This window comes from Molossus molossus, unplaced genomic scaffold (assembly GCF_014108415.1).
Source record: "Molossus molossus isolate mMolMol1 unplaced genomic scaffold, mMolMol1.p scaffold_m16_p_21, whole genome shotgun sequence".
NCBI classification, from domain to species: domain Eukaryota; kingdom Metazoa; phylum Chordata; class Mammalia; order Chiroptera; family Molossidae; genus Molossus; species Molossus molossus.
In genome coordinates this window covers 11,657,976-11,671,026 of record NW_023425357.1, presented here as the reverse complement: position 1 = coordinate 11,671,026, position 13,051 = coordinate 11,657,976, and the positions used below count along the sequence as shown (strand labels likewise).

The 13,051-nt window shown below is 46.7% G+C and overlaps 1 protein-coding gene across 2 annotated transcripts in view; it reads left to right on the top strand.

The window, feature by feature from the left end:
- Positions 1-13,051, top strand: part of AKT2 (AKT serine/threonine kinase 2) — a 51,621-nt gene that overhangs the window by 23,062 nt on the left and 15,508 nt on the right. For both annotated transcript variants that reach the window (XM_036274207.1, XM_036274206.1), the window contains exons 3-4: positions 5,729-5,857; positions 7,485-7,596. In XM_036274207.1, the coding sequence (XP_036130100.1) occupies positions 5,729-5,857; positions 7,485-7,596 (241 nt within the window). The remainder of the gene's footprint in view (positions 1-5,728; positions 5,858-7,484; positions 7,597-13,051) is intronic.

The window sequence follows — 13,051 nt, the reverse complement described above, 5'->3', positions numbered from 1 at the left end:
TTCATCACTCTAAAAGAAAACCCTGAACTCATGAAGCAGTCAGACCCCGTTCCCCCTCCTCCTACCCCTGGCAGCCACTAGTTTGTTTTCTGTCTTTATGGATTTACTTATTCTGGACACTTCATGTAAATGAATCTTACAATCTGTGGCCTTCTGTGTCTAGCTTCTTTCACTTAGCGTAATGTTTTTGAGGTTCCTCCATGTTGTAGCATGGATCAGTACTTAATTCTTTTTTATGTCCAAATAATATTCCATTGTATGAATATACCACATTTTGTTTACCAAATGTTGATGGACATTTGGGTTATCTCTGCCTTTTGGCTATTGTGAATAGTGCTGCAGTGAACATTTGTATACAAGTATTTTTTGTTGTTGTTGTTGTTGTGTGCCCCTAGCGGGAACTGAACCCAGGACTCTCTGGTCCACAGGCTGACGCTCCAACCGCTGAGCCAAACTGGCCAGGCCTGTGTGTACAAGTATTTAAGTACTTGTTTTCAGTTCTTTTGGGTATGTACCTAGGAGTGGGATTTCTGGGTTATATATTCTATATAATCTAACATATTCTTTATTATTAGGTAACATGTAGATATAAATAATCTGGGTCATATAGTCCTTTTTGTTGTTGTTAATCCTCACCTGAAGATATTTTTTTTTCCGTTGAGTTTTAGAGAGAGTGGAAGGGGGAGGGGAGAGAGAGAGAGAGACATCGATTGGTTGCCTCCTGCGCAACCCCAACCAGGGCCCGGGATTGAACCTGCAACACTTCGGTGCATGGGATGACATTAGAGCCACACTGGCCTGGGCAGTCTAGGTCATATATTCTATATTTATAACCTACAGTGTATTCTATATTTAACTGTTAGAGGAAATGCCAAACTTTCCATACAGCTTCACCGTTTTATGTTTCCCTCAGTAATGCACAAAAGTTTCAGTTTATATCCTCACCAACATTGTTCTTTTTCTTTTTTTTTTTAAGTTGCAGCCACCCTAGTGGATATGAAGTGGTATCTCATGGTTTTGATTTGCATTTCCCTTAATGACTAGTGATGTTGAGCATCTTTTCATGTGCTGTTGCCCATTTGTATCTCTTTGGAGAACTGTCTATTCAAGTTCTTTGCTCATTTTATAATCAGTCTGTCTTTTTGTTGTTGAGTTACAAGAGTTCTTTATATATCTTGGATACTAAACCCCTTATCAGATATATAATTTACAAATATTTTTGCTGGGTTGTCTTTATTTCCTTGATAATGTTCTTTGCACAAAAGTTTTTAATTTAAATGAGTCTATTTTTCTTTTGTTGCTTGTATTTTTGGTGTCATATCTAAGAATTCATTGTCAAATTCAAGGTCAAGAAAATTTTTTAAATATTTTTTATAGCCCTGGCCAGTATGACTCAGTTGTTTAGAGCGTTGTCCCATGTACTTGAGGGTCACAGGTTCGATTCCCAGTCAGGGCACATACCCAGGTTGTGGGTTTGATCCCACTGGGGCACGTGTAAGAGGCAGCCAATTGGGGTTTGTCTGTCTGTCTCTCTCTCTCTCTCTCTCCTTCCTCTATCTCCAAAATCAGTGAAGAACATCCACGGGTGAGGATTAGAAAAAAATTTGATTTTTTTTTTTTTTTTTTTTTTAGAGAGAGAGAAATAGATTTGTTGTTCCACTTATTTATGCATTCACTGGTTGATTTTTGAATGTGCTGTGATGGGGGATTGAATCCTCAACTTTGGCATATCAGGATGACACTCTTACCCACTTAGCTAGCCAGCCAAGTCCAAGGTCAAGATTTACCCCTATGTATTTTTCTAAGAGTTTTATAGTTTTAGCTGTTACATATAAGTAGATCCTTTTGAGTTAATTTTTGTGTGTGCTATATGGTGTGAGGTAGGGGTCCAACTGTGTGTGTGTGTGTATACAGTTGTCCCAGCACCATTTGTTGAAGAGATTAGTCTTTCCCCATTGAATGGTCTTGGCACTATTGTTGAAAATCAGGTGTCTGTGGGGTTTTGTTTGTTTTTAACAATTCTGTTCCATTGGTCTGTATGTCAGTCCTTATGCCACACCGATTCAGATACTGTAGCTTTGTGGTGAAATCAGGAAGTGTGAGTTCTTTACTTTGTTGTTCTCTTTCAATGTTGTTTTGGCTGGGGCCCCTAGCCATTTGAATTTGAATTCCATGTAAATTTGAGGATTGGCTTTTTTATTTGTGCAAAAATGGATGTTGGAATTTTGATAGGGGATGTGTTGAATCTGTAGGTTGCTTTGGGTAGTGGTGTCATTTTATTTTAAAAAATTTTTTTCTTTTTTCTTGATTGATTTTAGAGAGAGAAGAAGGGAGAGGGGGAGAGAGATAGAAACATCGATGAGAGACAACATCGATTGGCCGCCTCCTGTATGCCCCCTGCTGGGGATATGGCCCACAATCTGGGCATGTGCCCTGACTAGGAATCAAACTGGAGGCCTCTTGGTGCATGGGTCGTCGCTCAACCACTGAGCCACACCAGCCGGACAGTGTTGTCATTTTAAATATATCGAGTCTTTCAATCTGTGAACAGGATGTCTTTGCATTATTTATGAACAGGATGTCTTTGCATTTTTTAGATTTTTAATTTCTTTTAACAGTGTTTTGTAGTTTTTAGTGTATCAATCTTTCACTTCCTTATGCTGTTGTAAGGGGAATTGTTTTCTTAATCTTTTTTGGATTGTTTACTACTGGTGTATAGGAACACCACTTATTAGCCTGTTCTTTTGCTGAATTTGTTTGTTAGTTCTAGTAATTGTTTTGTGGATTCTTTGTGATTTTTTATATAGAGGATCATGTTGTCTTCAAATAAAGATAGTTATTCTTTCACATTGGATGACTATCTTTTTATTTTTCTCTGGCTAAAACATCCAATACTGTGTTGAATAGCAGTGGTGAAAGTGGACATCGTTGTCTTGTTCCTGATCTTAGGGGAAGCTTTCAGTCCTTCATCACTGAGTATGATGTTAGCTGTGGGTTTTTCATAGATGCTCTTGATCCTGTGGAGGAACTTCCCTTCTATTCCTAGTTTGCTGAGTATTTTTATCATGAAAGGGTGTTGGAGTTTGTCAAATGCTTTTTCTGCCTCAATCAAAATGATCATGTGTCTTTTTTTCTTCCTTCTATTTTTTTTTTTTTTTTATCCTCACCCGAGGACATTTTTCCATTTTTTTTGTACAGATAGAGTGGGAGGGAGAGAGAGGAAGGGAGAGAGAGAGAGAAACATCGACGTGGAGGGACACATCGAGTGGCTGCCACCCGCATGACCAACCAGGGCCGGGGACAAACTGCAACCGAAGTACGTGCCCTTAGCGGGAACCGAACCCGGGTCTCTCCGGACCGCAGGCCGACGCTCTAACCGCTGAGCCAAACTGGCCAGGGCTCTTCCTTCTATTAATGTGTATTACATTGATTGATTTTCATATATTGAATCACCCTTGCATTTCTGGGATAATCCTTTTAATCTGTTACTGAATTTGAGGTTTTGCTAGTTTTTGAACTTCATATACATGGAGTCATTTAGTATCTAAATTTGAAAGAATTTAGTAAGTTAAAACTTACAAGATACTTAGGATAGTATGTGGCACAAAGTACCACTATAGTGTTATCTAATCATCATCATCATCACCATCACTGTCATCAGTACCAATTAATGGATAGCCCCTTAAGAGGAAACAAAAACTCAGAAGTGAAGTGACTTACTGGTGGCCACACTCTGGCAAATATAGCTCAGAGCCCACCCTGCCATCCTATCTCACATGTACTGTGTGCGTTGAGGGCTTGGCACACTCTGCACAGTGGGCTGATGATAAAGAGCATTTATTGAGTGAGTACCTGCGCTGTGCTGGGCCTAAGCTGGGGACTTTATGGTTGCGATCTCACAGTGTTTAACATTTTGAGATATAATTTACATATGATATAAATCAACCGTTTAAAGTGTACAGTTCAGTGGCTTTTATTTTTTTTAATATTTTTTTATCCTCACCTGAGGACATTTTTGCATTTATCTTGAGACAGAGTGGGAGGGAAAGAGGGAGGAAGAGAGAGAGAAACATCCATGTGAGAGAGACACATCGAGTGGTTGCCACCCACACGACCCCAACCGGGGCCAGGGACAAACTGCAACCAAGGCACATGCCCTTAGCGGGAACCAAACCCAGGCCTCTCTGGTCCGCGGGCTGACACTCTTAACTGCTGAGCCAAACTGGCCAGGGCCAGTTCAGTGGCTTTTAGTATTCAGAGCTGTGCATCTATCTCCACAATCAATTTCAACACATTTCACTACCACGTCCTGCCCACTCTCGTCCGCCCTCCTCTCACCCCGGTGCGCCTGTGAGGCACCGTCGCACCCTTGCTGTTCATGTCTACAGAGTTGCTTAGTTTGGGCATTTTATATAAATTGAATCATCTAATGTGTGGTTCTTTTACTTACCATAAGTTACGGTTCATCCATGTTGCAGCGTGTGTCCATATTTTATTTCTTTATTATTTTTTAAAAATATATTATTTTTATTGGTTTTTTTTTTTTTAGAGAGACAGTAAGGGAGAAAGAGAGGAACATTGATGTGATTGAGAAACATCTATCGGCTGCCTCCTGCACGCCCCCTACTGGGGATCAAGCCTGCAACCCGGGCATGTGCCCTGACCCAGAATTGAACTGGGATCTCTCAGTCCGTGTGACAATGCTCAGTCCACTGAGCCACACCGGCCAGGCCATACTTTATTTCTTTTTATGATCAATAGTATCGCATTGTGTGGGTGTGCCATGTTTTGTTTATCCATTCATTAGTTGGTGGACTTTTGGGTTGCTTTCACTTTTTACTATTATGAGTAATGTTGCTATGGACATTTATATACACGTTTTTGTTTCATCATCTCTATTTAATTTTTGAGAACTTAAACAGCATTTTATTTTGTTTAAAACTATTTTATTGAGAGACAATGTCCTATTCGTTTCAGGTATACATCAGGGATTTGATACTTATATACATTATGAAATGATCCCCATGATAAGTCTAGTTACCATCTATCACCTCACAGAGTTATTACAGTATTTATTGACTGTGTCCCCTATGCTATACTTTACATGCCCGTGACTTATTTATCTTATAACTGGAAGTTTGTGCCTCTTAATTTCCTTCACCTGTTTCACAGCCCATCTCATTTTCTTCAGCAGCCCTGTGAGGAGTGGGTCCTTGTAAATGTTTGTGCGTGCGTGCGTGCGTGTGTGTGTATGCGTGAGCATGCGTGTGTACATACATACACAGAGTGCTTGCATATTCATGGTTAGAACAAATAGAAGGAGTCAAGGGACACTTGGAGGGTGCAGCAACAGTTATACCCGTCCTGGCACAGTGTTTTGACATTTGATCCACCTGCACGCTGTACTGGTGAATACCAGCCCATGGGATTTGGCCTTACAGGGCCACAGGGCATGTGTGTTTGGAAGCCTGGGCTTCTCCTGGGACTGGGCCACGTGCTGGCAAGGATGGCTTACTGCTGGCCACACGCTGAGGCAGCTGGTGCCCTGGGGCACTGCAGCAGGCACCTCCCTGCCAGGCCTGACCTCTGCATCACTGGGCCCAGCCTGGCGCCAGCCTTCGTCAGCAGGGGCTGCCTCAAGGGTTTCTCTTGGAGAGGCACTCTTCTGCCCCCAGGTTCCCCTGTGAGGCTGTCTGCCCTGACCGCTCCCTCCCCCGCCTTGGTTCAGGTGAATACATCAAGACCTGGAGGCCCCGGTACTTCCTGCTGAAGAGTGATGGCTCTTTCATTGGCTATAAGGAGCGGCCCGAGGCCCCTGACCAGACCCTGCCCCCCCTAAACAACTTCTCCGTTGCAGGTACTTGTTGGGGCAGGTGGGTGGGCCAGAGTTTGGGTGCTCAGAGGACGAATGGCTGGTCTTGGGGGTACACGGGAGTCGGCTGTTCTTGGACTGTGGGCCTGACCAGGGCCTGTTTGCCTTGTTGCCTTCCCCTGCTTCACCTGTGTGTCGTTTTGGTGAGTTAAAGTGGGAAGCAGGGAGAAGCCGGGTTTCTGCAGCCTCTGGCCCCGGGCAGCACTGTCTCTGTGATCCTAGCTGCTGCTGGCCAGGCCCTGGGGTTCAGGCTGGTGTCTGGAGCCTCTGCACTCTGGTAACAGGCTGCTTCTCCGTCCCTCTAAACTAGAGGCATCTATGTCCTCCCTCTCAGCTGATTGCAGTGCCACCCTGACGTCCTCCATCCCCTCCATGGTGTCCAAAGTGGGGCCTTCCAGCTGGACCCTGGCCAGTGAACGCTTGGCAGGCCCAAAGCCCTTGCCTGGATCTTGCAGAACCATAGTCCTGCCTCCAACCCTCTGCCCCTGCTTCCTTCCTTCCCTGCTGACCTGATCGGTCACCACATCCTTGGTGTCCCACCTCCTAAGAACATTTCAAAGACACCCCATCTCCACTGTCACTCCCTAGCCCAAACCACCATTCTCCACCAAATCCCTTGCTCCAGCCTCTCGCCCAGTCTCACCCCTACCTGCTGTCTCTGGAATCCATTCCTGGTCCCCTCTCTGTCCTGCTTAAAGCTTTGTCCCAATTGTTTTCCTGTGTGCTGGTGACTGCCTTGGCTGCGCTCAGCCCTGGCTTCTCACCTGAACTGCCCACCTGTGTTGAGCAGCTTCCTCCTCATTTCTCCCTGGGTGTCCTCTAGGTCCTTATACCCACTGTGGCCCAAATTGGACATCTTGTTTCCCTTTTTCTCTCTCAGCTTTCCACTCCTTACCTCCATCTCGGGCAGGGCCCTCCTGCCCCCAGTCCTAAAGCCACAGGCTTCGGCTTCATCCTAGATGCCTCTCTCTGCCCCTCTTCCGGCCTATCTACCTGCCTCCCCCTCCCTTTGGCTCTGCTCTTAGGTACCCCTAGCCTTCCCCTGAGCTTCGGCCTCCATTCTCTCACCCTTTACAAGGCAGCCAGAGGGATCTGTCTAAATCTGTTCATGCCTCTTCCCTACTTAAGCCTTCCATGGCTTCCTGTTGCCCTCAGGACACAGTCCGGATCCTCACCTGCCCCTGAGCCCTGCAGGCAGGCCCCTGCCCATCTCTCCAGCCTGTCTCTCTTCTCCACTCCTCACACCTGGAGCAGACTTTGCCTTTCCCTAGTGTGCTGGGCTCTCTGGCACCTCTGGGCTCTGTACATGACACACCCTTCTGACCACATTCTCTCTTCCTTCAGGGTTCGATGTGGAGATGCCCCTTCATTCCAGAAGATGCCCCTGGGTCCTCCCCATCACAGCCCTGATCACTGAGCTGTCACTGTCTAGTTGCTGTCACACACACAGGATCTTAAGCCCTATGGGGCAAGTCCAGAGCTATCTATGTCACTGAAGTGTCCTCAGCACCATCTGGCACGGGGCTGGCACATAGGAGGTGGCTTGGGGAACGTGGGCTGCAGGCCAGCAGGGCTGCCCCCTCAGCCTCCTGTCTCTGTCCTCTGCCTACAGAATGCCAGCTGATGAAGACTGAGAGACCGCGGCCCAACACATTTGTCATACGCTGCCTGCAGTGGACCACAGTCATCGAGAGGACCTTCCATGTAGACTCTCCAGATGAGAGGCGAGTCTGAGCCTCTGTGTGGCTGCCCTTTGAGAGTGGCCAGGCCGAGTGAGGGGAAGGGGTGCAGATGGGCAGATTCTCCTGGACCCCTGCTTAGCAGTTTTCTGTCCCAGCCCTTCTGGTGTCAGGATCTTCCCAGCTGAAGCCGGGCGGAGCCGGGGTTCTCAGTCTTCAGACCTCGGACAGTCTGAGGACTGGAGGGTGCACTGGAATCACAGGCGGAGCTTGTTAACAGGATGGCGCTCGGGCCACATCAGGGCCTTTCACTGTCTAGAGATCTGTGGAGGGTCAGGGAGCTGTGTTGTTAGTGAGTATCTCCATTGATTTTGAGGCTGGCAGTCCAGAGACTTAATTAGTCAGAAGAGATGATACAGGTTTACCTAGTCTAAAAATCAAACAATATAGTAAGGTGTTTCGTGAAAGCTTCTCTCTGCCTTCTGCCCCCCGCCCCCCCCCCCCCGACTAAACTGCTCTTCTTATGTGCCCTCCAAGGGCTTCTTCCGGGGCACAGGCCCACTTGGATTGAGACCTTCACTCCCTATGCCCTTGTTTCTCCTTGTTACACAAAAGGTAGCATTGTATACACACTTTTCTGAACTTGCTTTTTTACTTAATTTATCTTGGGGGATCTTTCTGCTTCAGTCTATAGCAAGCTGCTGCTGCATTTTTGTTTTTCTTTGTTTATTGATTTATTTTTCTTTATTGATATTTGAGAGAGAGGGGAAAGGAGAGGGAAAGAAATAGAAACATCGATGAGCGAGAACATTGACTGGTTGCCTCCTCCATACCCCCCACTGGGGATCAGGCCCACTACCTGGGCACATGCCCTGACTGGGAATCAAACTGGCAACCTCTTAGGGTCAACACTCAACCACTGAGCCACACCAGTTGTGGCTTGTTTTGTTTAAACGGCTGCACTTATATACTCCCAAGTTTGTAGAGCGGTTCTTTTTTTTTAATCCTCACCTGAGGACACCTTTCCATTTTTTGTTCAGGTAGAGTGGGAGGGAGAGAGAAACATCGATGTGAAAGGACATGAACAGAGAACATCGACTGGCTGCCACCCGCACGACCAACCAGGGCCGGGGACAAACTGCAACCGAGGCACGTGCCCTTAGCGGGAACCGAACTCAGGTCTCTCTGGACCGCAGGCCAACGCTCTAACCACTGAACCAAACCGGCCAGGGCTGTAGAGCGGTTCTTTATGGATGGTGACTGGGGTTGTTTCCAGTCTTTGGCTCGTTACAAGCAACACCACAGTGAAGTACATATGTTTGTCTCATTCACACATGTGCTGTTAAATTTGTAAGATGAATTCTTAGATGGAGGCTTGCTGGGTTACAGGGGATATGTGTTTGTAATGTTGAGAAATGTTTCTACTAGACCATGTCTGAGTGTCCACACAGCATTGTGTTTTCAGACGTTTGGATTTTACCCATCTGATCAGAGGAAAATGGCACCTCGGGGTGGTTTTCATGGGCCTTGCCTCTGTGGGTAAGTTTGAGTTTTTTTCACGTATTTAAGAGCCATGTGGATTTCTCTTTCTGAACCATCTGTTCATGTCCTTTGCCTGTTTTCCTATTGGGTAGTCTTTTTTTTCCCCTCTCTCTCTGTTTTTATCCTTACCCAAGGACATTTTTGAATTTATCTTCAGATAGAGCAGGAGGGAGCGAGGGAGGAAGAGAGAGAGAGAAACATCGATACAAGAGAGGCACATCAACTGGTTGCCACCCACACAACCCCAACTGGGGCCAGGGACAAACCGCAACCGAGGTACGTGCCCTTCGTGGGAACCGAACTCTGGCCTCTCTGGTCTGCAGGCCGACGCTCTAACCGCTGAGCCAAACCGGCCAGGGCGGTAGTCTTTTTCTTAATTATTTCTGAAAGTTCTACATGTATTAGGAAGCTTTAGCCCTTTGTAATGAGTGGCAAATATTTTTATCCCTACTTTGTCTCTTTGGGCCTCTCTTTGAGAAATACTCCTTTAGTTTGTCTGTGGGATAAGGATTCAGCTGACCTTCTGGAGAATCCTAAAACAGTGCCATCCAAGAGACTTTTCTGCCGTGATCAAAATGTTCTATACTTGCGTGCCCAAGAGGGCGCCTGTGGAGCGTTGAATGTGGTTGGTGCAACTGAAGAATGAAATTTTTAGTTTATTTAATTAATTTCAATATAAATAGCCACATGTGGCTAGTGGCTACCCACTTGGACAGTGCATTTCTAGAGCATACACAAAGCAGTATCACAAGACGTAATATTGTGCCAGTAAAAGCCAGTTAAGACCAGTAGGTGCGTAGGACCTGGGTATTGAGCTAAGTGTGGAAGAATAGGTAGGAAGGAACTGGCCACAGAGATAGGAAGGAGGAGGCAACTCCAGGAAAAGGGGCCAGCATAAGTAGAGGCCTGGAGTGAGACAGCGTGTCATTCCAGGGACCATCGAAGGTTTTATGTCACCGAAGAATCAAGGGCCAGAGGTCTTGGAAGGGGAACGGTGGAGAACCTTGAAGCTGGTGAGCTCCGCCAGGGCCTGGGCTCCGGACAGAGGTTCCCACCGGGCTTGACAGGTGGTGAATCAGTTGGGGTTTGTCACAGGGTTGCTAAAAGGTTCAGGGGATGACAAACAGGAAGCCCTTGATTCAGCAGTACCTGGCACACAGTGTGCAAGCCTGGAAGAGGGGCAGTAGGAGCCGGCTAAGTGTTTTCTTAGGCAAGAGACCCACTCTGGTTGTCATTTTAGTAGGATACCATGCTCTTCATTGTGGGGAGGAGTCCCCTCTGACCGAGAGGTAGGGGGAGCCCCACCTCCCACCTTTTCTTAGCAGCTGCCGCTGCTCCTGGGGCAAATCAGCTGGGGCTGCTCAGAGACCAAACCCCAGCTTCCTGACCTTTTCCCCAGGGAAGTGTGAGCCAGAAACCCAGAGAAAGAGAGCCTGCTCTGGGCTGTCCTCACAGTCCCAACGCCTGGGGAGGGCCGACGGCCGCACTGGTGACTGGTCCTTGCCCTGGTGCTGCAGTGACCTGCTCAGTGCTCCCAGGAGCCTCTCCTGCCTTCTCCCGGGCTGCTGCAGGGATTCCCTGCCCCCAGCCTGCCAGCTTACTACCAGCACACATTTAGTGAATAAAGGAAGGTCTGGGTTCCTGCACCCTGATTCAGCAATTCAGCATTTGCCCTGTTTGCCTCATCTGCATCTTGTGCAGAATCTTGAACTTGTGTTTCGCCTCCTTAATACCTCAGCACCAAAGACGTTCTCCTGCAGAGTCACGATACCATTATTACACCTGAGGTGATTCTTTATCCTGTGTATTTAGTAACATCCTCCCCATACTTGAATTTACCCACTTGTCCTCAAAATGTTGTTTGGCAAACCAGGATTTATTCAAGGTACATGTTGTCTCTTTGATCTATTTTAATAGTTTGGTTCTTTTTCTTCCCCTCTGCCGCCCCATGATGTTGATTTCTTATAGACGAGCCAGGCTGGTAGAATGCCGCACTGTGGATCCGTCATCTTTTTATTTTTATTTTTTATCCTCACCCGAGGACATTTTTTCATTTTCTTTTTGTTCAGATAGAGTGGGAGGGGGGAGAGAGAGAGAGAGAAACATTGACGTGAAAGGGACATATCGAGTAGTTGCCACCTGCACGACCCAACCAGGGCCAGGGACAAATTGCAGCTGAGGTATGTGCCCTTAGCGGGAACCGAACCCGGGTTTTTGGACCACAGGCCAACGCTCTAACCGCTGAGCCGAGATGATGGGCTGTTCCTGTCATCTTACTGCCTTTTGGCACTGTTTACTTTGGTCTTCAGTGCCTGTATTTTCTGTAAACCTGGAATTAGGTCTGGAGCAGGCTTGGCCAACTACAGCCCAACCTCCTGTTTTGTAAATAAAGTTTTATTGGAACAAAAGCACCTGTGGCTGCTTTTCCCTGCTGTGGCAGAATTGAGCAGTTGTGACAGACCGTGTGGCCTAAAATATTTACTGTTTGGCGATTTATAAGTTTGCTGACCCCGGTCTTGGCAGGAATGCTTAATAGTGTATTACATTACTGTGATCTTTTTGTTAATCCTCACCTGAGGATATTTTTCCCATTGATTCTTAGAGAGAGTGGAGGGAGGGAGGGGGAGAGAGAGAAGCATTGTTACAAAAGAGATACTTTGATTGGTTGCCTCCCACATGCCCACCCCCAACTGGGGTTGGAGATCAAACCTGCAACCCTTTGATCTGTGGGCTGATGCTCTAACCATTGAACCAAGCCGGTCAGTAGGTGATTTTTTAAATGTAAATCTTATAATGTTTCTCTGCCTAGAACTCTGAGTGGCTTTTAGTCCCACCTGGTGTAAACTCCAAATGCAGTGCCATATTCTACAAAGCCCTACGTGGTCTGGCCTCTCCAGAGTCATTTCCTACCACTAGTTTCTTTACTTAAGCCACACTGGTCTCTTTGGTGCTCCTTAAACAAGCCAAGCACACTTTCTACCTGAGGACCTTTGCACTTGCTGTTCCCTTTGCTTAGATCTTGTTCTCCCAGATAGCATTATGGTTCTCTCCTTAACTCCGTGAGGTTTCTGCTCAGATATCACCTTCTCGCCCTGGCTGGTTTGGCTCAGCGGTTAGAATGTCGGCCTGCAGACCAAAGAGTCGCAGGTTTGATTCTAGTCAAGGGCACGTACCTCAGTTACAGTTTGTCCCCAGTCCTGGTTGGGGTCGTGCGGGAGGCAACCAGTGGGTGTGTCTCTCTTACATTGGTGTTTCTCTCTTTCTCTACCCCTCCCTCCCACTCTATCTAAAAGTAAATGGAAAAATATCCTCAGGTGAGACTTAAAACAAAAACAAAAAAAAATATATATGTGTGTATATCACCTTCTTGGAGTGTTCTGGCCTGTCCCTGTGTCTGTTACCCTTACCCTGCCTTCTCTTCTTCACAGCTCCTGTCTATTTATATGTGCTGGAAACATAAGTAGGAGTTCAGTCAATGTTTGTTGAATAGCTAAACGAGTAACTTAAACTAATTCTCTGCTGGCCACACCCTGTTCTAAGATCTTTATATATATTAATTTATCCTTACAACATTTCTAGGAGATAATTCCTCGCCTGTTAAACAGAGATAATGATAGTGAAACGGAGGCACAGGGCATTATAGAATAAAAGAAAGATCTGAACCCTCTGGGTTTTCCCCATCAGCATGGCTGGGTCTAGATTAACCAACTCAGCCGTCTGAGGGTGTCTGTGAAGAGAGAGGGTCCTCAGATTTCTTCCGGCTGTAAACACCCCTGGGGGTCAGAGGAGAGCCCCAGTTAGGGAGAGCCCTCCCCCACCATCCATCATCAGACCAGCAGTCAGTTGTTACTCCTCAAGCTGTGAGGGGGACACCACCTCCGGTGTCCTGGGCTTCCCTCTGGGATGTGCTTCGTCCTGCTCAGCAGGGTGTCTCAGAGCTGAGCCCAGGCTCTGGAAT